Source organism: Cervus canadensis, chromosome 28, assembly GCF_019320065.1.
Source record: "Cervus canadensis isolate Bull #8, Minnesota chromosome 28, ASM1932006v1, whole genome shotgun sequence".
Classification (NCBI taxonomy): domain Eukaryota; kingdom Metazoa; phylum Chordata; class Mammalia; order Artiodactyla; family Cervidae; genus Cervus; species Cervus canadensis.
Genome location: NC_057413.1, coordinates 43,417,510 through 43,444,295, shown reverse-complemented (window position 1 = coordinate 43,444,295; position 26,786 = coordinate 43,417,510). Strand labels below are relative to the sequence as shown.

General features: G+C 55.9%; 2 protein-coding genes across 5 annotated transcripts in view; one reads left to right on the top strand and one right to left on the bottom strand.

Annotated features, from left to right (window-relative positions):
* Positions 1–10,168, top strand: part of BTBD9 (BTB domain containing 9) — a 402,401-nt gene extending 392,233 nt beyond the window's left edge. For all 3 annotated transcript variants that reach the window (XM_043450576.1, XM_043450578.1, XM_043450577.1), the window contains exon 11: positions 8,588–10,168. In XM_043450576.1, coding sequence (XP_043306511.1) covers positions 8,588–8,782 — 195 coding nt within the window. In that variant the 3' untranslated portion in view covers positions 8,783–10,168. The remainder of the gene's footprint in view (positions 1–8,587) is intronic.
* A 4,629-nt stretch (positions 10,169–14,797) lies between these two features.
* The window catches only part of ZFAND3 (zinc finger AN1-type containing 3), a 311,146-nt gene continuing 299,157 nt past the window's right edge, over positions 14,798–26,786 (bottom strand). For both annotated transcript variants that reach the window (XM_043450580.1, XM_043450581.1), the window contains one exon: positions 14,798–16,993. In XM_043450580.1, coding sequence (XP_043306515.1) covers positions 16,839–16,993 — 155 coding nt within the window. In that variant the 3' untranslated portion in view covers positions 14,798–16,838. The remainder of the gene's footprint in view (positions 16,994–26,786) is intronic.

Genomic DNA, 26,786 nt, shown 5'->3' with positions numbered 1-26,786 from the left:
GGGAAATGGCATTTGTTAAAATGTCTCAAAAAAAAAACAAAAACAAAAACACCTTGAAGACACATTGAACAAAGAGTGCTTGGGGAATCACTCTAATGAAAAGCAGCAAAGAGTGGCCAACCAAGGAATCCACCAGTTCACCAAGGATACGTGTGCATCCTCTCCAGGATTCCCAGAGAAAAGATTACCCCAGACTGTCTCCAGCATGTTGAGAATTACAGCTCCCAGAGAGGAAAGGAAAGGGATAATAAACAGCAGCTACAAAAAAGAACACGCGGATGGTGACTCGGGCTGTGTCGGCCTCATACATACGACTACATTCCAAATTAACCAGCTCCTCCCCGGGGACGGATCCAGAGGCCTCGAAGCTGGTTTAGCAAAGGTGCCCCTTTGTGAGCAGCGGCCATCAAACTGGCTAATGGGAGGCCTGACTGCTGAAGAGGGGAGGGAGGGTGACTCGCCGACGGGGTAATGGTTCTGCATAAATCCGAGCACAGCTCTGCGCCTCATTCACTTTGTCACAGCCTTTCCAAGGGCGGGGGTCGCAGTCTTGGGAGGGTTCGGAGGAAAGAAATGGAACCACACAAGCTCCTGAGCGAAGTAGACTCAGGACCCGGCTGTTCCTCCGAGAGGGAGGCCCCAGGTATGGCGGGACAGGCCCCAGGCCCTGACGACTGCTCCCGGCAGCAGTGACCCTGCAGTGTCTGCATGAGGAGAGTGCGGCATCCCCACCTTCATCCCCACCTGCCCGCTGGTCCCCGGGGCCTGGGGTCCTGAGGGAAGAGCCCCAGCCTTGAGCCAGACGGTGGCGGTGAGTGCGGACACGGCCATGCTTACCGCCTCTGCAGCATCCAGGCCTGGCCTGGGTGTCAGCTTCACACGGTCGCCGTGCGGGCCCAAGGCTGGTGGGTTGAATTACTGACAGACCGCTGAGCCGGCACATTGTACAGAGCGGGTGGCGAGGCCCAGGCCTTCATCTGGACGTCCTCCCAGTGCCTCTGCCTGGAGGCCACGCCCGCCTCTTTGCACACCTTCCTCCTGACCTTCAGGCAGGATCACGCTTGCAGGCTGTGTCTTCCTGCTCGCTCGCTGCCCTGTCGTCGGAGTGAGGAGCTGTCCTGGCACCCAGAGGGCACAGGAGCGGGAGCGGCCCCGCCCCGAGGTGCACCCCCTCCCGCTCCCAGGCTGCGTTCCTCTGCGCGGGTCCTGACAGCAGGGGCTGCATGGCCAGCACTCGTCTCAGTGAGGTCGCTGAGGTTTGAAAAACAAGCAGTGGAAGGAGGATCAGAGGCAGAGTCCAGGTCCAGTGCTTGCGAGCCCGGGGCCACCATGGTCCCCCAGCCTCTGTCCTCCCCAGGGGGACCCCAGCCTCTGTCCTCCCAAGGGGGTTCTCTGTCAGTCTTACCAAGCCTGTTATCAGGTGCTGTAGTTTATCCTTTTAAAATGCTTCGTTCTTGTTTATCCCACATTGCTGTGTTCTACCTCAGAGGATTTCAAGTTTAAGGGTTTGTTGTCATCTACTTGCTTTTTTCAGACCATTTGTCACCACAAACATATTCCTTTTGTGATATTTTTAATTGAAGCAACACTTAAGTGTTTAAGTGTCTCCTCTGTCCAGAAGCCCTGGCTGCCTGTCTGGGTCCAGGCCAGGCCCCAGCCAAGCCCTCTGAGGCACAGCCTCTTGCTCCACTGTCCCTGCGGCCCAGTCCCGTGGCTCCCTTCCTGTGCCATCACATGGGGCTGGGGTGCCCACAGAGGACCCCTCTGACCAGTCCTGCCTCATCCTTCCAGGCCCAGCTCAGGAGGTGTGCCCTGCCCCACACCCTCCCGGCTCCCCGCATGGTCAGAGCCCATCCATTCGTGTCTCTGTCCTCACTCAGCGTGTGGTGTGCCCTCCAAGGGGCCAGGACTCACTGGAGGGGTCCAGGAGGTGCCTCGTGTTTGGGGTGACCGCGTGCATGCACTGGGACCCCCTGAGCCCCGTTTGGGTCCTGACCACACCCGGTGTCCTGCACCCCCCGGCCCCAGCCTGGCACCTGGGGATGCCGACCCCGCCCCGCTCACTGCCCTGAGCCATCTCGCTCTGTCCCCGCCACACCCTCTACCTCTGCACCCGTCCTTCTGTTTGTAAAACACCCTTTGCACTTGGACTCTTCCCCACGCGGTCTGTGACTGGATAGCTGTTTCTTATGTGTTGTCTGTGAGTCGGCCGAGCCCGCTGGGTGCTGGAGACGCTCAGGAACCCGCATCAGTTAGTTGGTCCCTTGGTGACACCCTTGGGACTCCAGGGTCACAGCCTGAAGCGCAGCTCTGACCGCCGGCCCTGGTTCCTCACGGTCACTGTGGAGGCTCAGCCAGGCAGGCTTCAGGGGCTCCCGGTCCCCCCACTCGGGGCAGAGCCTACGCTGAGCTCCGCGGGGTCAGGGAGCTGTGTGGGCCTGATTCCCGGGGAGCAGCCACCGGACGCTGAAATGCTGCCATTGGGTGTGTTGGGAGTAACAGCCATTTGTATTACTCCTTCAAAATAGGTAGGTTGGTGAGCTAGAGACAGTCGCGCGGTTAGTTTAGTCTCGTCTCGCAGGTAGAGAGAGGCTCTAGACCGTCCTCCAGGCTTCCCGCCGCGCCGCGCGGCAGAACGCACCCGCCCGGGCCAGCGACGCCCGCGGGGCCCCTTCCTCAGGGGACGGCCAGTTGGTCAGCGGCTGCGGCGCTGGGGCCGTCTTTGCTTTTCGCTGAGTTTTTACTGGTTGGTTTATTCTTGTGTGAGGCCCTGAGCGGGAGAAAGGAGAGCCACGCCTGGGTCCTTGAGTCCGGGAGCTGACCGCTCTGGGCGCGGGCGGGAGGAGGAGCCCCAGCCCCGCAGGCGGCCCGGGAGCTGAGCGACCGAGGGAGGCCGCGACGGCCGGGAGGGAGAACGCCCGCCTGGGGCCAGCGACGGCCGGGGCTCCGAGGGGCAGCCTCGGGGTGCCGGCAGGCGGACAGCCGGCGGGGGCGCGGGGTGGGGCGGCACGCGGGGCTCGCGTCAGAACGGGGAAGGCATCGTAAAGCGGTGCATTCAGAGCAGGTGGAGTCTCGGGCGCTGGGGAAGACTCGACTCGGCCGGCCAGAAACGGAAGGATGTTTGTTCGCTTACAGGGAGGTGTGAGGGAGGATCCACTGACGGGGCGGGAGTGTTATGGAAGCAGAGGTGTGTTCTGGGGGGTGGTCATCATGGCTCCATCGTGTCCTTGCTCATAAAGCAAGAGACTGTCAGTAACCCAGCAGGAGATGGTTCTGTCACTTCAGAAGCTAGAAGAATGTGGCGCTGATGGAGATTAATAGTCGGTACTTAGAAGAGATTTTCAGATTTGCCCCAAGTAGCTCAGGTTAGAGCCAATGGCCCTGTAGACAGTTTTTAAATCCCCAGAAAAGGCCCTCCCATCACGCTGCTGACAAGTAAGCACCCGCCGATAGGCCCAAGTGGGGAGATTTGCTCAAAAAAAAAGGGAGAAAGAAAAAGAAAGGAAGGAGAGACCTGGGGCTGATCCCGGGCAGCTGCGGCTTCGGGGGTCCACAGGAGGCAGCACCAGCCTGAGCTTTAGAGAGAGGGGTGCTCACAGTGAGAAGAAACGGGCTCTGCCGTACAGTGAGGGCCCGCCGGCCCACATCAGAGTCTGAAAGCTGGAATCTGAAACAGCGGTAGACAAATGAATTGAAGTGGGAATGTGGAAAAAATAGTGATGCAGGGAGGTAAGCATGGAATTTATATTTTAAGTATAATTTCCCGGTTGATATTACTTTGTCTCCTCTGTGAACCTGATTCTGCAGGAGGGTGCACATGTATGTGTACATAGTGATGTGTGGCTGTGTGCATGGAGTGGGTGTGTGGTGCGTGTGTGCACAGTGCGTGTGCTTGAGCTGTGAGGTCTTAGAGCTCAGGAGGAAGGGGCAGCCCCACCCCAGCTCTCTGCACCCCTGAGCCTCCTGCAGTCTCCTCCGCCTGGCCCTTCCTCGGGGAGGGCGGTGCGTGGCCAGCCCGGCCTGCCTCCTGCCCACTCCCAGCGCTCCAGTCCTTCTCTACAGACCAGCCTTTATCCAGGACTCAGGAAACGGGCAGATCCAAGTCCAGTGGCTCCTCTCTAGCCAGTAGGCCCCTCAGAAGGAAAGGGTGCGCCCGACACAAGCAGAGTGAGGCTTGAGCTCTCCTGGGAGCACGGGGTGGCCAGGGCTGGGAGCCTGTGCTGTCTCTCACAGCTGTCCACACAGGCCCAAGCAATCACTGCACACTGCTTACATGCTTCTGTAAATTCACTGACAGCTTTACTGCAACTCGCATCGTCTTACTTATATCTGGGACCCTGGGCTGCTTTAGGAGAAGTCTGGAGACCCGAGGGAGGAAACCCTTGGGGCACAGTAGCACGATGTGGGAACCAGGGCCCCACCAGGTGTTTGTCCAGGACGCTGTGGTTCTAGCAGTGGGTCTTCTGTCTCCTGGTTTCCCAGCCGTGGTGACCTCTGGCTCCCTCAGCCTCAGCTCCTGTCCTGTTACTGGCCCAGCGCACCAGTGTCTCCAAGGCTGTCTGGTGCCATCAGGCCCCTCTGGAGCTGGCACTCACCCCTGAATCCCACTCCAGCTTTCTGCCCCAGAGCCTCACCCACCACCGTCACCTCTCCTCACAGTTGGCCGCTCGGAACTTCTCAGACATCACTTGGCTGGCTGTCTCCTTCCCAGGGTCTTTACCCATATTATTCCCCTTGCCGGAACACGTCTAACCATAAAATGTTCTTGCTTTCCCTCCCTCCCTAAAGTCTGTTAACTTTTATTTTAATTTTATTGAGGTACAGTTGATTTACTATGTTGTGTTAATTTCTTCTGAACAGCAGAATGACTCCAGTTATATATATACACACACACACACATTTTTTCCATATTCTTTTCCATTATGCTTTGTCAGAAGATACTGAATACAGTTCTGTGCTTTAGAGTAGCGCCTTGTTGTTCATCCACTCTACAGTTTCACCTGCTGACCCAGAGCTCTCAACCCTTCCCACCCCTCCCTCTCCTCTTCTCCCGAGGCAACCACAAGTCTGCTTTCTATGTCTGAGTCTGTTTTTTGTCTCATAGATACGTTGATTTGTATATTTTGAATTTCACATGTAAGGGATACCGTACGGTATCTCTCTCTTCGTGGCTTACTTCACTTAGGATGTTAATCTCTAGATCCATGTTGCTGCAGATCTGCCTATAGATTGTGGGAGGGGCGGGGTGGGAGGGGGCAGCCACATGGCTTGCAGGATCTTAGTTCCTTGACCAGGGATCAAACCTGCCCCTCAGCAGTGAAAGTGTGGAGTACCAACCACTGGACTGCCAGGGAATTCCTGCTTGTTAACTTTTAAAAGGACGCTCTTGAGGGCTTAGTCTCCTCAGTTCTAAGCAATGGCCTTCACACAAGTTGTTTTTATTGTTGTTGCTCAGTCGCGTCCACTGTTTGCAACCCCATGGGCTGCAGCATGTCAGGCTTCCCTGTCCTTCACTATCTCCCAGAGTTTGCTCAAACTCCTGTCCATTGAGTTGATGATGCCATCCAACCATCTCATCCTTTGTCACCCCCTTCTCCTCCTGCCCTCAATCTTTCCCAGCATTAGGGTCTTTTCCAGTGACTCTTCGTATCAGGTGGCCAAAGCATTGGTGCTTCAGCATCAGTCCTTCCAGTGAATATTCAGGACTGATTTCCTTTTCGATTGACTGGTTTGATCTCCTTGGTGTCCAAGGGACTCTCAAGAGTCTTCTCCAGCATCACAGTTTGAAAGCATTAATTCTTTGGTGCTCAGCCTTCTTAATGGCCCAGCTCTCACATCCATACATGACTACTGGAGAAACCATAATTTTGACTATATGAACCTTTGTTGGCAAAGTGATATCTCTGCTTTTTAATATGCTAAGTTTGTCATAGCTTTTCTTACAAGGAGCAAGCATCTTTTAATTTCACAGTGGCAATCACTGTCCACAGTGATTTTGGAGCCCAAGAAAATAAAGTCTCTCACTGTTTCCATTTTTTCCCCTTCTATTTGCCATGAAGTGATGGGACTAGATGCCATGATCTTAGTTTTCTGAATGTTGAGTTTTAAGCCAGCTTTTTCACTTTCCTCTTTCACCTTCATCAAGAAGCTCTTTAGTTCCTCTTCACTTTCTGCCCTAAGGGTGGTGTCATTTGCCTGCCTGAGGTTACTGGTATTTCTCCCAGCAACCTGGATTCCAGCTTGTGATTCATCCAGCCTGGCATTTTGTAGGATGTATTCCGTATAAGTTAAATAAGCAGGGTGACAATATACAGCCTTGATATACTCCTTTCCCAACTTGGAATCAGTTCATGGTTCCACATCCGGTTCTGACTGTTGCTTCTTGACCGGCACACAGATTTCTCAGGAGGCAGGTAGGGTGGTTTGGTATTCCCATCTCTTGAAGAATTTCCCACAGTTTATTGTGATCCACACAGTCAAAGGCTGTAGTGTAGTCAGTAAAGCAGATGTTTTTCTGGAATTCCCTTGCTTTTTCTATGATCCAGTGGATGTTGGCAATTTGATCTCTGGTTCCTCTGCCTTTTCTCAATCCAGCTTGTACATCTGGACCTTCTTGGTTCAGGTATTGTTGAAGCCTAGCTCGTTTTGAGCATTACCTTGCTAGCATGTGAAATGAGTGCAATTGTGTGGTACTTTGAACATTCTTTGGCATTGCCCTTCTTTGGAATTAGAATGAAAACTGACCTTTTCCAGTGGTGTGGCCACTGCTGAGTTTTCCAAATTTGCTGGCATATTGATTGCATGTAACAGCATGATCTTTTTAAGATTTGAAATAGCTCAGCTGGAAGTCCATCACCTCCACTAGCTTTGTTCATAGTGATGCTTCCTAAGGCCCACTTGACTTCACACTCCAGGATGTTTGGCCTTAGGTGAGTGACCACACCATCATGGTTATTCCAGTCATTAAGACTTTCTTTGTATAGTTCTTCTGTCTGCATATCCCCTAAAAGAGCTTTGGGGAAAAAAGTATAATTTTTCAAACATTTTAAGTAAAACATTTGTTTAGTTTATAATTATTTATGTCAATAGGATATAGGAAAAAAATAAACATTTTAAAAGATGGAAGATGAGGACTAATTATTAGGAATACATAGTTGATGACATGATTTGCTAAGTTAGATTTTAACCAACTCGTTGAATTAAGGGACACCAAATCTGAAAATAATTGTGGAATCATTCATGGGTTTTAGCCAATGTATTTTGAGAATGTCTTCATAATTCTGGAAAATTCGTTACGTTTAAAAGAATTACATGAGTCACATATACAGTTCAGTTCTGAGTTCAGAACATCTCCCCCAGGCCATGCTTCCCCCCTCGAGGCCCCACCAGGGCCCTCACTCATGGGAGGGTGCGTGTTCACCCAGGGCTTGGTGGGCCCCGGTGGTACCCAGCAAGGGCAGGTCAGAGCTGGGCTTTCCTCTCGTGATGTGGCCAAGGGTGTCAGAATTCAGTCACTTCTCAGGCAGTTTTGGAAAATACAGAATTTGAGGATCTGGAAATTGGTTCCCTGAGGACTGCCAGCATGCTTCTTGGAAACTAGATGTGTGTTCCCCAGACTGAAGACCTCACTGCAGAGCGCTCAGGACGGGAGCAGGGACCCCAGGAGGATGTGGTCATTAGACGCCGGAACGAGGACTTCCCGTGTGCGCCGGGGAGGGCTCCTCTGCAGACCCTGCTCTGACGGGACTGCCCCCGCGGCCCCGGCTCACGCCCAGCCATCCCTCCTGTGCCGGGCGAGGCTCCCGCCACCCCAGCCGTGCTGCATTTGCTTGAGGTCAGGGCCAAGGCTCACGCTTGCGCGCCGAGCTCTGCGGTGCCCACCCGTCTGCTCAGTCGCGCTTCCTGAGTGCGTCACACGGGAGTCACCCAGCGTCGCCGGGGTCCTGTGGGAGGCCCGCTCCTCCACGTGAGGGGGTCTGCTCCCGGTTGGCCCAAGTCCCGTCGGGTTGAAGTTCCCTCCCTAGCACTGGCTGCCCAGAGGACGAATTCATACCAAGAACGTGTTCCTTCCTGAGGCACGGCATGAGGGCAGCCGGCTCCTTGGTCCCCTGGAGATGAGCCTGGGTCCTCCCCTGGGGTAATGCCCTGCTGGCTTTTCTTAGAAAAGGACTTTATGGCAGTACAATTCCCATGCCATACGACTCACCTATTTAAAGCATACAATTCCTTGGTTTCTAGTATTTTCAGAGTCATGCAGCCATCGCCACCACCATTAACGCCACTAGCTTCTAACTCTACTTCGAGATGTAAGAATTAGTTAATTTAAAGAGAAAGAAAAGCTCATAAGACCAAAGTAACCGAAAGCAGAGAAGTGCAGTGGGAACGTTTTATAGGAATCCACACCACGCTGCCTGTAACTCTTAGACCATCAGCCCACTTACTTTTACCCTGAAACACGCTCCAGCCTTCTAGCTGCTCCTGTCTGCGCCTGCAGCAGAGGGGCAGAGGACCCTCTCTAACTCCCCTGGGGACCGTGACCCCGGGGGCAGACGCTGACCTGCACTCACTGCCTCTCCTCTCTCACCAGGTGTTCCACTGCGTCCACTTTGAGTGTCCCGAGCAGCAGAGTGGCCAGAAGGACAACAGCGATGAGTCCGGGACAGGGGACGCCGGCGCGGCCGGTCAGCAGCTCGACCCCCATGCCCTGCAGGCCCCCAGCGGCAGCTCCCTGCCCTCCAGCCCCGGCTCCAACTCGCGCTCACCCACCCGGCAGCACCAATAAAGGATCGCACGTGTGGAGAGACTCGGGTGGCCAGGTGGCGCGGGAGCCGTGTCCCCGCCCGAGCAGGGATCCCTGTGGACTCCCCCCACACCCTCCCCCTGGAGGAGCAGACCTGGCCGCCGGAAGGGACACAGAACGCGTTTCCTCCCAAGGACACAAAGGGGCTGCTCTGTTCTCCTCAATTTGTCCAAATCAGGCTGGTCTCCAGAGGGAAAGAGTGGGTCTTCAATCTTCATCAAGTCCTCCATTAACACCCTACCTCTAATCTAACCCGCAAAGGGCACAGAAGGAAGTAATAGACAGGCCCGGGTCAGCATACAGAAACGGCCCGTGGACACGGGCCTAGAAGGGAGTGTATCAGGCCTTCACCCAGAGGCGCCCTGGGGAAGTAGGTTTCATAGTGTGTTTACTTTTATGGAACACATTGCCCTGGCAACTAAATGGTTTTTTATTTCTTTTAGTTACTCTCCATTTGCTGAATCATAGGTGTTCCAGATCTTTTTGAAAGGCTCAAACCGCAAATCACTTGTTTTAATCCCTTTTGATGCTGTAATTTTCCTTCCTTAGTTTTGAATGGTGGAGTGTGGGGTAGAGCGGAAAAATAGCGTGCGCGTCTCCTCAGGGCGGCATGGAGGCAGGGCTTCATGGTCTGACAAGGAAAATCCTTTGAGGAAGTTCAACAAAATACACAATGAACAAATCAATCTGCGGACACTGGAGTTAATAATCACTCAAAGTGCCAGGTTATTAACCTGTCATTCCTGAAACGTATCCCGCCTTTAAGCTTGGGAGGCTGACAAGGAAACGGTGATCATGCACCAGCTAATTTCACATTCAGAAGTAGGCACAGATAAACATGCCCCAGCTCCTGGCTGGGCAGACCCGCCCTGTTTGCTGCAGGTTGGTTAGCAGAGGTGCGTGGAGGTGGCCGTCCTGCCAGTCAGGGTCTGGAATGCAAGAGGGGCCCCTCCTGCCCGCTGGTGGTCAGCGGTTGCTGCTTTTCCCCCAGACCATAATACTCAGCCAGTGATTGGGAAAGAACAAATCAGTTCTAAGCTTTCCTCTTAATCCTCATTGAAACCATCTCATCTGACAGCTGTCGCTTGATCTGCTCTGCGTGTCTGAGTGATGTCCGCCCGGCGCTGACCGCCCTGAGCGCCCCTCCCCAGGCTCTCCCGGGGGCCGGCTGCGGCGGTCAGGCCCTCCGCGTTCCCTGCCTGAGGCAGGGCGGGCACTTTTCTTTGTCTTAAGCACACATTGGTCGTGGGTGTGCAAAAAGACAGTGGGTCGGCTCTTTCCTCCCAGTGTGACATAGATGTGAGTGGTTTATCGGTCCGGAGGAGTGGGGTCGCTTCAAGCTGCATGAATAAACCAGATGGCTGTCTTCCTGCGGGTCCCCCTCAGTGCCTGTGACTCTGATCTCTGCCTCCCCCCGTGTGGGGGGAACCCCTGGGTTGGGGGGCAGCTTTTCACCGTAGGGGGAGGGCTCCGTAACAAATGGGGCTGCTCGCTTGCTCGCCGTGGGTGGGTGACCACCTCCCTCAGCGTCCAGCCCCCAGTTGCCAATTAGAGCCTGGAACTGGTGTCCACTCAGCACCTCCTCCGGCGGCGTGTTCACTGCCGACGGGGGAACAGGGACTCAAGACGCCAGCAAGGTTCACATGCTTTGCAGGGAGCACCTGTTCAGGGGCTTCCTCGTGGAGTCACCTGTCCGGAAAGGAGTCCCAGCCTGGAGGCCGGCACCGCTGACCGGGGGGAGGTCCGGAGCCTTCCGGCCGTGGCCCTGCAGCGTCCCTCCCTGTCCACACACGGGACTGGCCGCTCAGCTGCCGACCAGGAGGCACGGAGCGTGCCGGGCTGGCCGGCGGCTCGGCCCTGCTCACTTGTCGCGTGAATTCTCTCCACCCTGAGGTCTGTCTGGAGAACAGAACTGTCTCCCCGCTCCCGCAGCACTTCACTCACCCTCGTTACCACATAAAGGAACGGAAGGGACGGGACGGCGAGGCTGCCCCTCCCTGGCAGCTGCCTCCCGGGGGCTCCGGTGGTCTGGAAGCCTGTTCTGGACGCTGATGAGGCTTGGCAGGGCCGGTCTGCCTCCTGCTACCAGGCAGGGCTCCGCCTTCCCTGATGAGCCTTCTGGTTTGGGGAACGGGGGGCAGTCAAGAAGAAGTAAGTCCCCAGGGGACTGGCCTCTCTAGAGCCCAGGCCAGTCCTACAGAGGACTCCCCCCACCCCGCCCTGGGAGCCAAATGGCCCCCAAACTCGGAGAAACCAACGGAACTGAGAGGGCGTGCAGAGGCTGAGACCCAGCTCCAGGGAGCCCCACCAGACCCCTCCGCCCAGCAGAGGGTGGAGGCCGAGTCCCTGGGGAGCCGTGGGCACCAGGCTGGGAGGGGGAAGCGGCAGACGGCCCGTGGCTCCCCGCACCCCGCGAGGATGCAGCTGCACGGAGGGGGTTCCAGGAGGTCGGGGCAGACGGACAGAGGGGTGCTCATGGCCTCTGGCCCTTTGCTGGAAACACCACCTTTGTGACCAGGTCACGAGACAGAACGAGCGGAGCCTCTTGCCCTTCACTTTAGATGAAGTTCTGTGCGGGAGTAAGAGGCAGACTTCTTTGGGACTTTGGGGAAAAGTGTTCAGTCACCTGGAGCTCCTTGGAGGGCTGGCTCTGAGCACAGTGGCGGGGCACGTGCCCCAGTCAAGGCCGGCTCAGGTGAGGCCGGGTGCCGAGCACTCGGAACTTGAAACACTCACACTTGTCTTCCCATATTCTCAGTGCTTTTTCCTTCTGATTTTAGTTAGAAGCATGAACCCATGATGGATGTGGGGCTCTTCTCAATTGCTCTTTAAATGATCACTTTTTAAATCTTAGTAAATGAAGTGTGTTGATTCCTGACAAATGCATTAAAAGTGTTTTATCCCTAAAAGAGTTGGGAAAAAGAGAGTTATTTTCATCAAGAGTGGGATGTGTTTGTTAGACAGAGTCCTTGGCCAAGAAAAAAGCAGCTTCTGAATTGTGCAAAAATTGCTCAGGAGTTATGTTGCCACCCCAATTGTCAAACCACTGTGCAGACAGTGCCGACACAGTCAACTTCACCTCTTTTTTTTTTAATTTAGAAGATAACAAAATTGTAATCATTTATTCTTTCTAGAGCCACGGGGAAAGGCAGGTCTTATCGGTGATAAAAAGCAGAGCATCCTGTGTGCGGAGGCCAGCTGGTAATAAAGGGAGCGTTCCCGTTGCGGCTTCAATTAAGAACCTCCCTTCGGACAGAGAAGAAAAGGTGTCAAAGGAGGAAAACAAAATTAAATGTATCTCCTTCTAAGAGTTTTTTCTCATTAGTGGTTTGCTTTTTGTGTTTTTTCCTGGTGCTGTTTCACTCCCATCTCCCACATGGGTGGTCGGCTCCTCTGGGTGTGGCTGGGCCGGCGGCCGGGCAGGCGGTGGTGGCCGTGGCCAGCAGTAGAAGCCACGCTCCGTTTATTTCTGCGGCTGCAGCCATCGATTCCACGTTGTTTGTCCTGACGGTGGCTCCAGCAGGAGTCCAGTGCTCATTAGCAGCCTGAGGGATGTAAAGTGCAGTCCGCGGTTTTTATTATTGTAGTAGAAGTCATCCTGGGCCTGGTGTCCACTCAGGAGTCACTGGAGGAGCCGGGGAAGGATGGACAGGGCAGCCGGGATGCACCTGTTTCTCCCCCCCGGAAGCTGACCTGGTCACACCTGGGTGACTGGACAGGATCCTGAGGCCCTGGCATTTTGCAGAAAATGAATGAGTGGTGAGGGGGACTCACTGGAGGGTAAGCCAGCTTCCGGTACACCCCAGCCCTGCCCTGCGTAGGGGTGGGGAGAGAGGAGAGGACATGCTGATCCTGCTGGTGTCCGTTGAGACGGGCCACACCTCAGCAGAGCCGAGGGCCTGCACTCAGGACTTTCTGCTGAACCGGCGCGGGCTGGGAGCTGCCCCCACTGCAGAGGTGAGCACAGGTGTGGACTGCTGAAAACCACTCTTTTTAAAGTAGTTATTTAAAAAAAAACACTGAAGAATGCTCATGGAATGACCTGGCGGAGGGGTGGGGGTGCCCTCCCTCTCTTCTGGTTGAGCTGGGCTGGTCACTCACTTCCCCTGCAGCCAACCATCCAGACGGGCCCAGCCCTGTGTCCCTACACCCTGTCCTCTCACAGCCGGAAGACAGACTCTGGAAGGGGCCCCTTGACCCCAAGTGACTTTCTGCCTTTCTTATTTTTTTAAAAAGGACTCAAATATTCCACCCAGAGGGCCCATGGCCTAAAGACGCCCCTCATCCCCCTCATCCCCCTCGAGACTGGGGTCTCAAGCATTTACCGTTTGCATCCTGCGTCTTTACAGCCCTGAGCCCAGGGGAGAGGACGAGGCTGCCGCCCGCCCGCACTACTGTCTCCCCTTGGCGCCCCTGCAGCTGGGACAGCTGAAGCTGCCGCCTGAGAACCAGCTCCAGGAGGAGCCAGGGCCCATCAGGTGGGAGCGGAACCCTGGGGCTTGGGTGCGCACGGACGCCCAGGAACACTGCTGACACGCTTACCGCCTGTCGCCAGGTGAGCTGCCTCCTCGAGCAGCAGCAGCTGGACAGGAAAGGACCGGCCAGCCCAAAGTCGCCGGGCCATTCGTGGCGGGAGGCGGCCTCCGCTTTCCACCCCGTGTTCAGGTGGCAGGCCGTCTTCCCCGATGGCCGCTTCTAGCCCTGCCTTCCTGGTTTGCCCCCAGCGGCTACTGGAGGTTCCCGAGACCTGCCTGGGCCCTGAGAGTAAAGAGAAGACGCTGTGGGCGGGGACCACAGGGAGCCCCGAGCGCTGACCAGCTCGGGCCTGGGCAGGGCTCCCCAGGTCTCAGCGCCCGGCTTTCCTGGCTGCCTTCTGCAGAGGGCAGCGCCAGCTCCCAGAGAGACCTGGGAGGAAGTGCCCGGAATCTGCCGTCGGGCTCCCCCAGCACTGAGGTCCTGAGGCTACACCCCCCAGCCCCTGCAGAGAAACCAGCCGACGGGAGGTGAGGCACAGACTCGGCCTCTGGGCTGGGGTGTGGGCAGGGGCTTCAGCAGAGAACTCAGCCCTCCTTTGTCTTGGGTTTCTGAGTCTGTGAAGGTTGCTGAGGGCCTCTGGGGCCTCTTTGGGTGGGGAACCGCTTTTCTGAAGCATCTACAAAGGAGAACTTGGTCCAGAAGCCCAGAGGGTTCATTTGTGGGCAGAATGCAAACTTCATTTTGCACATCAGCCTAGGTGAGCAAATACAGAAGTGTGCATCCCCAAGTCCTGAGTTCACAGCTGTGAGGCGCGATGTGGGCTCTCTTCGGAAACGATACAGGTTCCTGCAGATTGTGGGCCCTCCCCCAGGGCCCCGTGCTGTCACCACCTCTGGGCGGGAGGCAGACAGCATCCGGGCACGCCTGTCCCCGTGAGCTGAGCGAGCCGCTGTGGGCCCGCACACGCGCTGGCGGGAGGGCGTGGCTGACTTCCCCTGGGACCCTCAGGAGGGGTGCGGGCCCAGGTGGCCACCGCACCTCTGCAGCGCCTTCCCAGAACTACTCCAGGCTCCTGGGCGCCGCAGACGCGGGTCACAGCCTCCACCCTGAGCCGGCCTAGTGCTGCTTGAGGCCTGTGAGGAGATCATCGATGCAGCCCTCACGATCAGATGCTGGTCATCTCCAGGGCTGTCCTTGGGGGAGGTTTGGGTCTCAGATGTGCCAGAACCCAGGCACACCCACCCCCCACACCCCTGGGGGCCCTCGGGGCTGGTGCTCACTTCCTCCTGTCTCCCCCCAGGCACGTCCCCTTGGTGCCAGCAAAGGCCGGGCCCAGCAGACGCACCTCCACCCCAGGGTCACCTGAGGCAGAGCCAGCAGCTGCGGAGCCTGGCTCTGACGGACGAGTGAGCCCCCCCGGAGCCTCCACCTTGTTCACCCTCTGGCTGGGGAGACCTTTTACTGTTTTCCTGGTCATCCAGGTGGCACTTAGGAAAACCGGCGAAACAGAGAAATCCAGACTGTCATACGATTGGTTTAATTTTTTTTTTTCAGCAGGAGAAAAAAGAATAAAGTTACAAGATTCTTTTAATATTTTCACAATGTTAAAACTAAAACTGGGCTCTAGGCTATGTGTGTAAGTAAATCTAGAACACAAAAGGGTTAAATAAGATTTTCTCTTTTAAAGATACAAGAATTTAAGCTTTCCTTACATTTAACAAACTTCACAGAACAGATACTGCAGGGGAACAAGCCCTCCCCACCCCCCGCTCTGCCATCAGGAAGCGACCAGGGGCCGCGAGCCCTGTGTGCAGCCGGCTCTCCAGAGCCCGCGTCCCGGGGCTGCAGCAGCAGCGGGACCGGGAGGGCGCCTGGTGGCCGCTTCCTGATTGGAGCTTGGCGGGGCGCCGAGGCGGGCCACATCGCTGAGGATGGCCAGGTACTGGCCAGAGGGCCGTGGCTTGACAACAGTGGTAAACGCGGGCAGGCCTGGCCTCTCAGCCCTGGGCTGCCCGAGAGCAAGACCCCAGTCTGGGTCCTGAAGCAAGAATTAAGGCTGGAGATTTTGCAGCGGATTCCACTCTGGTTGGAAGGGGGTGCGTTGGGGGGGGGGGGGGGGGGGGGGGGGAAGAGCATGATCTCTTATTTCAGTTTTTTGGACCAAAAACATCTGTAGTTGCAGATATTTACTGTTAATTTGTGGACAGAGCTGAGTGACCATTTGTTGTGGCAGGAAAGGGTTAAGTTGCTGGGTTCAACTCTCCCGTAGCCTGTGCGTGGGCAGCTCCAAACGGCCTGGGTCGGACGTGGCTCGGGGCACCCAGACCCCTGCTCGGGCTCTCAAGGGCCCCTCTTCCCTCCTACCCCCCACCCACCGGACTGGTGAGGACTTCCTAACGGGGCCAAATAGGCCGTCCCCGTCTGGCCTGAGCCACCGCCTCTACTCCGCCCCTCTGCCCTCCGGAGAGGCGCGCGCTGAGCCACACGCCCTCCCCGCCCGCCCACGAACCACGCTCTAGACAGACCCACCTCTGTCCCGGCAATGGGCGCTGCCCCCTCGAACGAGCCTCCGCGTGGCAGAGCGGGCTGGCGGCCTGTGGACCGCGGGGCCGCACGGACCTGCGGGGCGAGGACGATCCTGCTGCACGGGACGGGGCTGCGGGCAGCTCCCAGCACGGCTATCGGTTCCCGTGGCTAAGAAACATCTTTAAAAACACCCAGCTGCAGAGGCCAGTCTGTCGGCCACAGCTGCCGTGCTGCAGTCAGCCGGATTCGATCAGCGCCAGATCCCGGCACTCGGCGGACGGCAGGCCACAGCCGTGGGGTCAGGGCGCCCGGTCGCTTCTTGTGACCGGGGGGGCCTGTGTAGAAAAGGTGGTTCTTGTTCGTGGGCTAGTCTTGAGTGGAGCTAATTTTCAAAGTGAGGTTATTGTTTCTCGTCTCGTGTGATGAGAGAGTTTTTTCATATTAGTTCAGGTAAAAAAATTTCTTAAGAACCTGCCCCACCCCCGTTTCCTGCTCAGTGGGAGAGCGAGGCCACCCCCAGCCCGGCCACGGGCCGATCTCAGCAGCTGCCGCGGCCCAGGCACGTCTGGCCGTTAGGGGGCCGGGCTACCGGGACTAAGGACAGTGGAGAGGTGAAGGCCAGACGCTAACCAGAGCTTCCGGCAAAGCCACGTGCGTCGTGGGGACTTGAACACCAGCTTCTCCTCTAGTGACTCAGAGTCTCCGTCTGGAACGCTTTCCACTTAAGGCTTTTTTAAGTTTGACTCCAGCAGTGACAGGTATGTGTGGTTTTAAATCCACTAGCCATGCTCAAAAAAAATATTCTTCATGTTTTAATTTTATACAATGGCTAGCAGGCACCTTAGTAACCAGCCAGAAATCAATTTCAACCACCATCAACCCCTAAACTACAGTACCAGGATGGCTGGCTAAGGAAAGGAAACGGACTGGCTGTAGTCTGACGCGTGCCCAGTACAAGGTGTCTGGCTGACTTTGTCCTAAATAAGGCTAACATTAGTGAACTAAGAACAGCGTCACGTGGCGGCCGAGCCGGCCTTCAGGAGCACCCCTCCCCGATGCGCTGGCAAGAGCGCCCCACTTTCCGGTCCAGTTTCACCATTTTCAGGATGGCTTCCTCTCGGCCACGGCCCATGTGGTCAAACGTGCAGTCATGCTGCTCGGGGAGGCGATGCAACATACAGAACACGTAACCTGCAGCAGCGGGAGAAGCAGAGAAGACGAGGTTAGGGCGGCCCCGCGGGCCCTGAGCCCGGCTCCCGCTCAGGTCCAGGCGGGAGGACGGTCCAGGGAGCAGACAGTGGTCACAGCACGGATTCCTGCTGTTACGACCCCCGCCCCAACAAGAGAGCCAGCGCGTCACGTGAGTCCAAGGGGCTCCTGCTGCACTGAGGGTGCAGCCCCAAGGTGCCCGCGTGGCCGGCAGCCCGTCCTCCAGCCCCACGCTGGTGTCAGCGAGCACAGAACTGGTGGCGTGGCACCTCCCGGCCAGAGCAAGCCTCAGTACCGACCTCAGGACACCCACTGCTTCTGAAAGGCTGCGGGAACCCAAACTCACACACGCGTGGGGCCTTCCAGGCAAACGCATCATTTCAAGTGCTGGAGAAGGTGGTATATTTAAAGAGGAAAGAACAGAAATGTTGAGTCCAACTGGTGTCTCAGTGGAGCCGGATACTTCCAACCCCACCTGGGGGGCAGGAGGCGAGCCCCTCACCCCCTGCCCTGGGCCTGCCTCTTCTCCTGGGAGTGGGTGGGTATGGGCCAGCCAGGCTCTCTGCAACCGAGATGCCGCAGAAGGAAGAGCTGAGGAGAGGACACAGTGGGGCAGGAGCTGCGTCGGGGGGGGGGGTGGTGGACAGTCATCTGAGTTTCCTGGGTCTGGCCCTTTCCTTCAGGGAAGGTTCAGGAGATCTGGGCTGGCTCCCCGATCACTGCATCCCATCAGCCCTTATCTGGTCACACCTCCAGGTCCCAGAGGCCTGAGCTGCAGAGGATCAGAGCCCTTCCCTAAACCTCCTCCTGGGGCCTGTACGCCTGGGGCGGGCGATGCCCTCCCGGCCCCACCAGCGCACACTGCACTTCTTCCCCTGGCAAAGAGCACCCCTCTCAGAGATCTCTCTCAGGCCCGGACCCCCGCAGGCAGAGTGAAGGGCAGTGCCCTGTGGTCCGCCGCCCTCCCCATCCTCCATTCCCTTCAGAGAAAAGGGAGCGGAGGCAGTGATGTCAGGACGGCGGGAGCTGAAGCAAAGACTGGCTACGAAGGACAAGAGCGTCAAGCCTTAACTTTGAAGATCATCTTTACCCAGAGAAGATTCCTCAGGACACTCATGGCCCTGCTCTGATGTCCTGAGCACACCCCGTGCAGACACGTCCGTTATGCGAAAAAACACTATTAACTGCTTCCCAGGGAGAGCAGGGCGATGTGTTTGAGTCTAAATCAGGACGAGGTTTGAGGGAAGGAACAAATGAAACTGCATCTCCCGAGAAGCTGAGCTCCCACTTGGCCCAAAAGCAAAGTTAAGATTAATGAGCCCGTGTGTTATATTTACTGATAAGTTCATTACTTGAAGATATTGGACACCAGTTGTCTTTCTCCTAAAGGATTTTGCAGCAGAAGCGTGGATGGCCTCAATATGCATCCTTCGTCTGACAAGCACAATCATCTTTTTGGAGCAGAGCCCACCAGGGCAGGGAGAAGCGGATGCCAGGCTGGGGCGGGGGTGGGGGCACCGGCCAGCCGCACAGCAGCCGGAAGTGAGTGGAGACATTTCTGTCGCCAAGGCCTCACGTGTTTCTACACCTTTGGCATCTCTAATAAGGGCGGGAGGCCCCCTGCTGCCCTTCCCTGCCTTCAAGATATTGGGGTGATGCAGAAGAGGGTCCCCAGGGCTCTCCTCTCCTCCTGATGGATGGTGCTGGCTGAATAAAAGTAGCAGGAAATGGATTAGCCCTGAAATTAACTCAGCCCTGGCTCAGTCTAACACCTCATTAGTCAAAGGCAGACGGGGAAGGAGGGGAGAGGCTTGGGTCTCACCACACCCCCTCACAGCTCTGCTGCAGCCCGCCCTCTGCCGACTCCAGGCGACTGCCAACTCGATGGGAGGGCCTGCGTTCTGTCTGAAAAGGAAGCTGGGCACAACCACAATAATCCTGGGGATTCTCCCCCCACCCGGGGATTCTCCTTCCCACCTGGGGATCCTCAGCCAGAACACCTCATTTCTCTATGCAGGTTCCGTGCACCTGTCAGACACACCTTGACACTTGGCTTTGGTTTTTGAAATGTGAAAACTACTAAACAGGTAATTGTGGAAGTAGAGCTGGTTAAAAAAAAGAAAAAAAGAATAGATGGCATCGTAATTCACTGGGGAAACGTCTGGGGGTAATTCTGGAAGGCTAACTTCCCAAGGTGCTGCACTGAGATTATTAGATGATATAAATTAAGCTCAATTCCCTCTCCTGTCAGGATCGCTCACCAAGGGGAAGATACATGCTAGAACTTGTCCCAAATGCTGAGTAGGTTATTACCTACCAACGACAGCCAACTGGCTCGTGTATTTTGGTGTCAGTGGGTGGGGTGGACCGTTGGATACAGGAAAGGGGGCAGGGGACTGGTGGGTGGGCTGAATCTTTACCCTCTTTTCTCGGTACCCACAGACCTGTTTCCACTCAACTGTCATGAACGTTCAATTACTCTCTAATGGACTTCCAGAGACCAAGCTGGGCACATGGAGAGATGCAAAGTCAGGCTGCTGGGGTACAAGGTTATTCTTATTTCAGTGAGGAGCAGTTTCAGAGCCCAGGGTGTTTACAGCCTCCGTCGTGGGTTGGCCAGCCTCAAGCTTCCTCACTCCGTTCATCAGAAGCCAAGTGGGGCCTTCCCAGGGTCGGCCAAGGCAGGTGCAGGGGGAAGGAAAGCAGAAAGGACACAACCGGTCAGCTGCAGGAGGGGCTTTGATGTTACATATCATCATCACTCTCACTCACACACATATATATTCATCTGCAGGCTCCTTACGGCCCCACAGTTCAGCGTCAAGTAGTTTTAAAAACAGCTTCAATACTCTCTTGCTTGTGATAGCTGCATATATACTCCTTGGGAGGCACAAGCAGTAAAGAATATGGCTAGAAGAATGCCAACCTTCCAAAAGAGAGGAAAACAGCCAAAGCAGACGTTTTTGAAAAACAACTGGTTCATAGCGCTAAACACGGTCTAACCTCAACCCCTTCCCCCAGTGGATCATACACACGGTGCTGCCTGGCTCCCGGGAGCCCTGATCACTGCTTCCCCACGAAATACTGGCCTAGGAGGAAGCCGAAGAGCTCTGTTAGGGCTGCGGAGCTGTTCTTAGTGAATCTGCACAAAACACTCAAGAACTTGGCTGAGCGTTTGTTTGCCAGCATTGAAGAGCACTCGGGATGAGCCCTTGATGAAAAGGGGGTGGTGCAGAAGCAGCTGCCCGAGCACCGTGTCCCATGGCCCCCTCTTCAGGCCGCCCTCCTGCCGCTGCCTGGCTCGGCCAGGCCATCCTGGGCGAGGGGGGAGGCCGACCCGCACGGGTGGGATCAGCCAGCCCGGCCCCCACCTCCCACCCCCCCACCAAGCTGTGCTGCAAGGGGTCCAGCAGCTACACCCTCAGGGCTTGTCGGAGAACAGGCCGGCCCAGGTACCGCAGCGGCCGAACGGCACGGCTCCTCCTGGGGGCTGTGGCCGCACACAGCGAGACGGGGCAGAGCGGAACGTACAACCCAGGACCCAGCCAGACACCGCCCTGCGTGAAGGACAAACGGGGAGGCCGCTCGCGGGCGCAACAGGTGCATCGGGTGCCGCCTGAACTTGAAGGTGCCAACAGCTGGTGGCCCGGGAGACATTCCCAGCAGAACGTGGACCTGAGGCGCATTCACCCAAGACTCACACAGGTTTCTATAAACGCCTATCCGGTGGGAGCCAAACTTCAGCTTTTAAAGCCAACATCCGAAAAGTCATCCATTGCACTCAGACCCCTCATCCACAGCTAAACCTCACCTCTGCTCCCAGAGAGACGGGTGTGGGTGTTCTGAGACCACCACCAGGACTGAGAACAGTCCTGACAGATGCCATCGTTAAACAAAGATGATATAAAACCAACACCTGACTGACTAGAAGTGCTATGAAAGTTGTAACAATATTTCCTGTTTCACTCGTTTACAAAAATCAGTGACAATAACTGCCCAAGAGAACACCCAGGGCAGAGGAGACAGGGCTCTCCCTCTGAGCACTGCAGGCAGCAGGGCCCTGAGGGCCTGAGCCAGATTACGGACCTGTCAACCGGTCCTCCCCGGTGCCGCCTCCCTCCCCACTGGCTGGTCCTCCGTCTCCCCTCCTTGCCCCCCATCCTGGTGTTGGGGGGACGGTGGGTGGAGGAGCTGGAGGGCCAAGGGCGGAGCCGACCTCCCACCCGCAGGCCGCACAGCCCCCACCCTCTCTTCCCTCTGAACCTCAGGAACTGAGCAGGGGGTTAGAACTGTCTTTGGGTTTGGAACGGTCTTTTTCTTCCATGGGATCTCCTAAAGGAGGAAAAGCGATGCCAAAATTCACGAAGTCTGAGCCCGACATTTTTATTCAATCCCTGCCAGACAGAAATGTTGCTTACTGGCTTTATCCTGAGTAAAAAGCCCCACTTAAAGCTGGCACGGGACTTCCCCAGGGGTCCAGTGGCTAAGACTCTGTGCGCCCAGTGCAGGGGGCCCAGGTTCAATCCCCGGTCAAGGAACTAGACGCCACACCCACAGCTAAGAGTGCATGCCACAATGAAGATCAAAGGTCCCACAATGGAAGACCCAGCGCAGCCGAATAAATATTTAAAAAGAGGATAAAGCTGGTGAAACTGCGCAGGTCTGGATACTTACAGACTTTAAACATTTGTTTTCTGACAGACTTCCCTGACTTGGGGGCTCTCCCAAGATGGCCATGTTAGTGAGGCCTCAGACCAGGGTGGGCCTCGGTTCCAGCTGCTTCGGTGTTTTCACCCCACTCACAAGAAATGTCTCACACTTTCTTGCTCATTTGGATTTCAGATGTCAGAGGTTCGAGCAGATCCTAAGAACACTGACACGCCTTGGGGACTGCGGGCTTCAGTCTCCGGGTGCAGCCTGGGGTGGCCTGTGTCTGCACTGACACGCCCGTCCCCCCAGGGACCAGCCCCAGGCAGGCGTGTCCCAGCAGGAGGAAAATCAGACACCTGTCATTCAGACAGCAAACGGAGCCCACCCAAGACCTCCCAAAGCTCTCAGAGATACCTCGGTAACGGACCCTCCAAATCTCAACTCATAGGTAAGGACCATTTGCTCTGCTCTCTGAATTGTCTATTTCAAATGTAAACAACAAGTATGCCTGACGCGTGTCTGAAATGACTAAGCAAGCTTGTTATAAAGAGTCACATTTTTCCAACAACATAACATAAAAGTTTCTTAAAATGCAGGACGGCTAACTGACCTTGTAGCTCATTTGTTAAGTGCACGTTGGGAACAGCAGGTGGCTATAGGAACGCTTGTTGGAAAACATTAGCCACTTACGCTCCCACCAGCAGTGATCCCTGGATTACACCGCCTCCACTGACCCAGTGCCCAAGGCAGAATTTGTAGCACAAAAATGCATTACAGGAGCTTAATGCATTTATTTTATCAGGCCCACAGTGCAGGCAAAGCAGCTGCAGGTGTTTCAGGAACGGAAGGCGCCTGTTTCACACTCCCCTCCATCAACGGCTTCGCACACGGGAGGGGAAAGCAATCACACTCCAAGAAACAGAGCTGGACCCCTGCTCCCTGAGTGGCTGACGAGCCCGGTGGGGCTGGGGAGAGAACGGGTCGATCACAGCCACCCACCCAGGGGACTGGAACCAAAGCCACTGTGAATCACCAAGTGGGCATCAGTTCGTCTGTTTTCCAAGGGGAAGGAGAACCTGCAATTCACAAGAGCCCAAGTACTCACCGGGCATCCCAGGTGGCGCTACCAGTAAAGAACCTGCCTGCCAATACAGGAGATAAAAGAAGTGTGGGTCCGACCCCTGGGGGTCACGGAGGAGGGCACGGCAACCCACTCCAGTACTTCTGCCTGGGGAATCCCATGGACAGAGGAGCCTGGCGGGCTGCAAGCCACAGGGCCGCAAAGAGCCGGACACGACTGACGCGACTTAGCACACAGTGTACTCGCCAATTTAATAAAAACCAGTAAACACCACCAAGACAGCTCTAAAACAGACACCATTTGTTTTCCCCCAAATCAATTAACATATCAAGTTAGATACACGCTAACTGCTACAACAAAAAGCAGTGTGACAGAACGCCAAGACACATGAGCCCGTGCAAAATGCCGGCGTGAAGGCCCTGAGGGCAGGCAGTGGCAGAGACGCCCACAGCCCAGCTTGATGGAGCTCCCGACACGGCGCTCACAGCTTCAGACAACCCACCACCCTGGTCTCCATTATTGCTGTCTCCTCAAACAGGCTCATTCCTGCAAAAACTCTGACCTCTTTCCTCCACGGGGAATGCCCGTCCACTCCTAGGAACAGCTCCTTCTATCACCCGACACCCAGGGAACAGGCCTTCCACCTATCATTTCTGCCTATTTTTCAACGGTGTGTTTGTGGGAGAGAAGGTGGGCCTGGGGCTGAGCACCCGCCCCAGGAACCCGCGCCATCAGCTGGGACCTGTGAGAACCGGCCCCGCACCCGACTTGCCTCTGTGAGCTGTAACCCCCTGGAGCATGAGGAGGAAGGGGCTGGCTGCAGGCTCCCATTACACCGGCTGTGTTATCTAGAGATGAACATATATTTAAAAACTAAGAAAATGGCTCAAGGCAGTTTCTGCCACAGGAATAATGACTTGCTCTTTCAAATACCATTTTATTTCAGTAGCTGAAAACACGCAGCATTAGCCTCTTAGAACCCGGAGCAGTTTCCAAGATCCAAAAACCCTAGCATATGCCTGCACTCCTGGCCCCCTCCAGCCCCCACCAGCCCCCACCCTGGGGGGCTTCGGGGGAATCGTAGGAACTGCTTTCTGGAGGAGACCTCATCCTTCTCTCGCAGGCTCCTGACTGGTTGGCCTTCTCTTCCAACAGTCTCCTGTCCTTAGAGTTTACCTTCTCAAACAGAGGGCTCCTAGAAAACCAACCCCAAACCTGCAGCAGAGGCAACAGAAGGGCCCAACCTGTCCTACCCAAGAGTGGCCGAGGGCAAAGTGGGCAACCCAGCCGCCAGGCCTCCCTGAAGGCTACGCTGGCGAGAGCCAGTCCACCCGTCCCAGGGCATCCGAGGGGCAGGGCCGCGGGGGACTTGAGACTGCAGCTGCAGCGTGCCCTCCGGAACAGCGCTGCGGCAGGAGAGGACGCCTGCCCCGTGTCCTCTGCCGGCCTTCCAGCCCACAGGCGGGGGTCACAGGGGAGGACAAATACGACAGGCCCTGCGGTTACTGCGCCCCTGCCACGGCAGGTCCCTCAGGGGAAGCTCAAGTTCTCTTTCTGAAGAATCCAGTGAGGAGCGTGTGCACCGGAGTCCAAGTTGCTGGGTTCCGTTCCAGCTGCGCGGCCCCGGCAGCCACGTGGCTGCTGCTGAGCCCCCTAGCCTCTCAGCCCGCAGGCGTGGCTCCGATAAACGGGGTTGTTACAGGCATTAAGGGCCGGAGCAGCTGAAGCCTAACTCGAGGAAGACCCACTCACCTGCCGGGCTTCAAGGCTGGGTCCCTCCCTGCTCCGCCCCACCTACAAGGATGGCTCCCTGCGCCCCCTCTACCTCAGTCTACACTCTGTTCCTGTCTCCTCTTCTGACAAAGGAGAGACAAGGAAATCTTCCTGTGAGTGTGTGATGCACTTGTCTCCTCTGTCCCTCTGCACAAACCCCTCTGCACACTATAAATGTGCCGCCACAAGCTGACAGGCTCAATAAAGATTTCTGTTGAAGATATGCAAATTTTAGAAAAGCCTGATTTAAATACATGACGACTACACAGGGCAGCCTGGAAAGCAGTCAGTGGTTAGGGACCCCACGGAAGGGATGTGGAAACGCTCCAAGGACAGCAGGGAACAACTGCTTTGCTCCTGTGAGGGCTTCTCCCAGGAACGGCTGAGAAGTCCGCAAGCCTCTCTCCGAAGCAAAGGCAGAGCGTGTGCGTTCCCAAGTTTGGTCACGTACTGACCGCGTGCTGAAAAGCCCACGTCTATTTCCTGATACTGTCGGGCTGGGAGCTGGTGTGAAAGGATGGGCGGGGAAAGGAATGGGCTGGAGACACTGCAAACACGATGTTTCACCTCTGCTGTGCCAGCGTCACCCGCACCCATCTCATGTGCTTCTCTGAAGAAGGCAAGTCTCATGCTTTTTGTTTTCAACACACAACTCAAAAAGGTCATTCTGAGGACCTCAAGAGTACAAGCATGCTTTTTTCTATTCTCACAAATTTGGGCTTTAAGGTCACAGGCCCCACAACATCTGCTGTGCACGCGCATGTGTGGCAGGAAGGCAGGGTGGCAGGAATAAGGCCAGAGAAGCGAGCTTCAAGTTGGTTAAACACACCTCTCCTGGAGGGAAAGAGGCTTCCTCTACGTCAGAGAAATGTTTTAGCTGAAGACATGAGTTCAAATTTGAAGTCAGACTATAAACAATATATAGTTAGAAACTCCCACTGAATGGACAACCCACTCCAGGATTTGGGAGACTTCGCGTCTAGGTGTGGGGGAGGAGCTGACCTCATACCCAGCTCCTTCACCAAATGGTTCCAGTCTGGGTATTAAAGAACCCCACGAACGGAACCTGAACATTTCTCAATCCCAAGGGCCCTAGTCAGTTCTCACTGACTGATCTGAACAGCAGACTCCCCGTGGGCTCTGTGATGCCCAGTTTTCCGTGTTGTCCTCCTCCTCCTCTGGCAGCACCTCATCTGTCCTTTAAATATCAGAAGTATTCAGCGCTGGACCCCATGTTCTCTCCCAAGGTTAAAATTCTAACTGCATATGCTGCCCCCTCTGAACTGTCCCCCTGCCCAGACCGCTCTCTGGAGCTCCATGCCGCGGTATCCAATTATCTCCTGGTATCTTGGCTACCTCAAGTGTAAGCTGTCCAAAATGGAATGCACACCTCCTCCTTCAGTGTCCCCCAAGCTAGGAGAACGGGGCCACCGCGCAGCCCCTGGCTGTGGCGCAACCCTGGAGCCACCACGGCATCCTCCCCAACGTCCACACTCAGTTAGCAAGTGCTGTGGATCCTGCTTCCAAAAACCGAATCCACTCTCTTCTTCCCACCCGCACAGCCGCCACCCGGTCAGGACCACCAGCCCCTCACGCCCAGCCGCTGCCCAGCCTCCTCCAGCAGCCAGAGAGAGCCCACCACCCACCTGTGTCAGCGCGGTGTACGTACACTCGGTAACGACCACCCCGGCGCCCCCCGCTCTTCACGCCACTCACCCCGGTACTCCGTGTTCAAGACAAAGGGGCCTCACCGCATTCCTGCTTCTGACGGTCTCAGCTTCAACAGCTCTTCCTCAGGAAGATCCTCCTGGAGCCTCAGATGAGGCTAGGGACCTATAATATGCTTTCATCTCCTGGGCTTTTCCTTCAATCACCAGTCATAATTATCGGGTCATTTGTGTAGTTTTTTTTTTTTTCATTTAACTTGTTTTCCTGATGAGATTTCATGAAAGCAAAAAGGCTGCCTCTATAACTTACCACATGCCTCCTATGGCTAGAGCAGTGCATGGCTTACTCAGAGGTTAGTTACAGACAAACTGTGTTTTCCACTACTTTCAAAAGAGTCCTGCACGCCAATGGTCAGAGCAGTACTATTTATAATAACCAAGACGCTGAAACAATGTCCTGTGGCAGCAGTGAGGGCAGCACGCAGATGGGACAGGAAGAAGGCAGCAGGCCCGGGACGTGGGGAGGCCAGGCCAGGCCTCCGCCTCCGGCCCACCGGGGCCCGCCGAGCCGCCCACATCGCGTCGCCCTCCTCCTGGTCTCCAC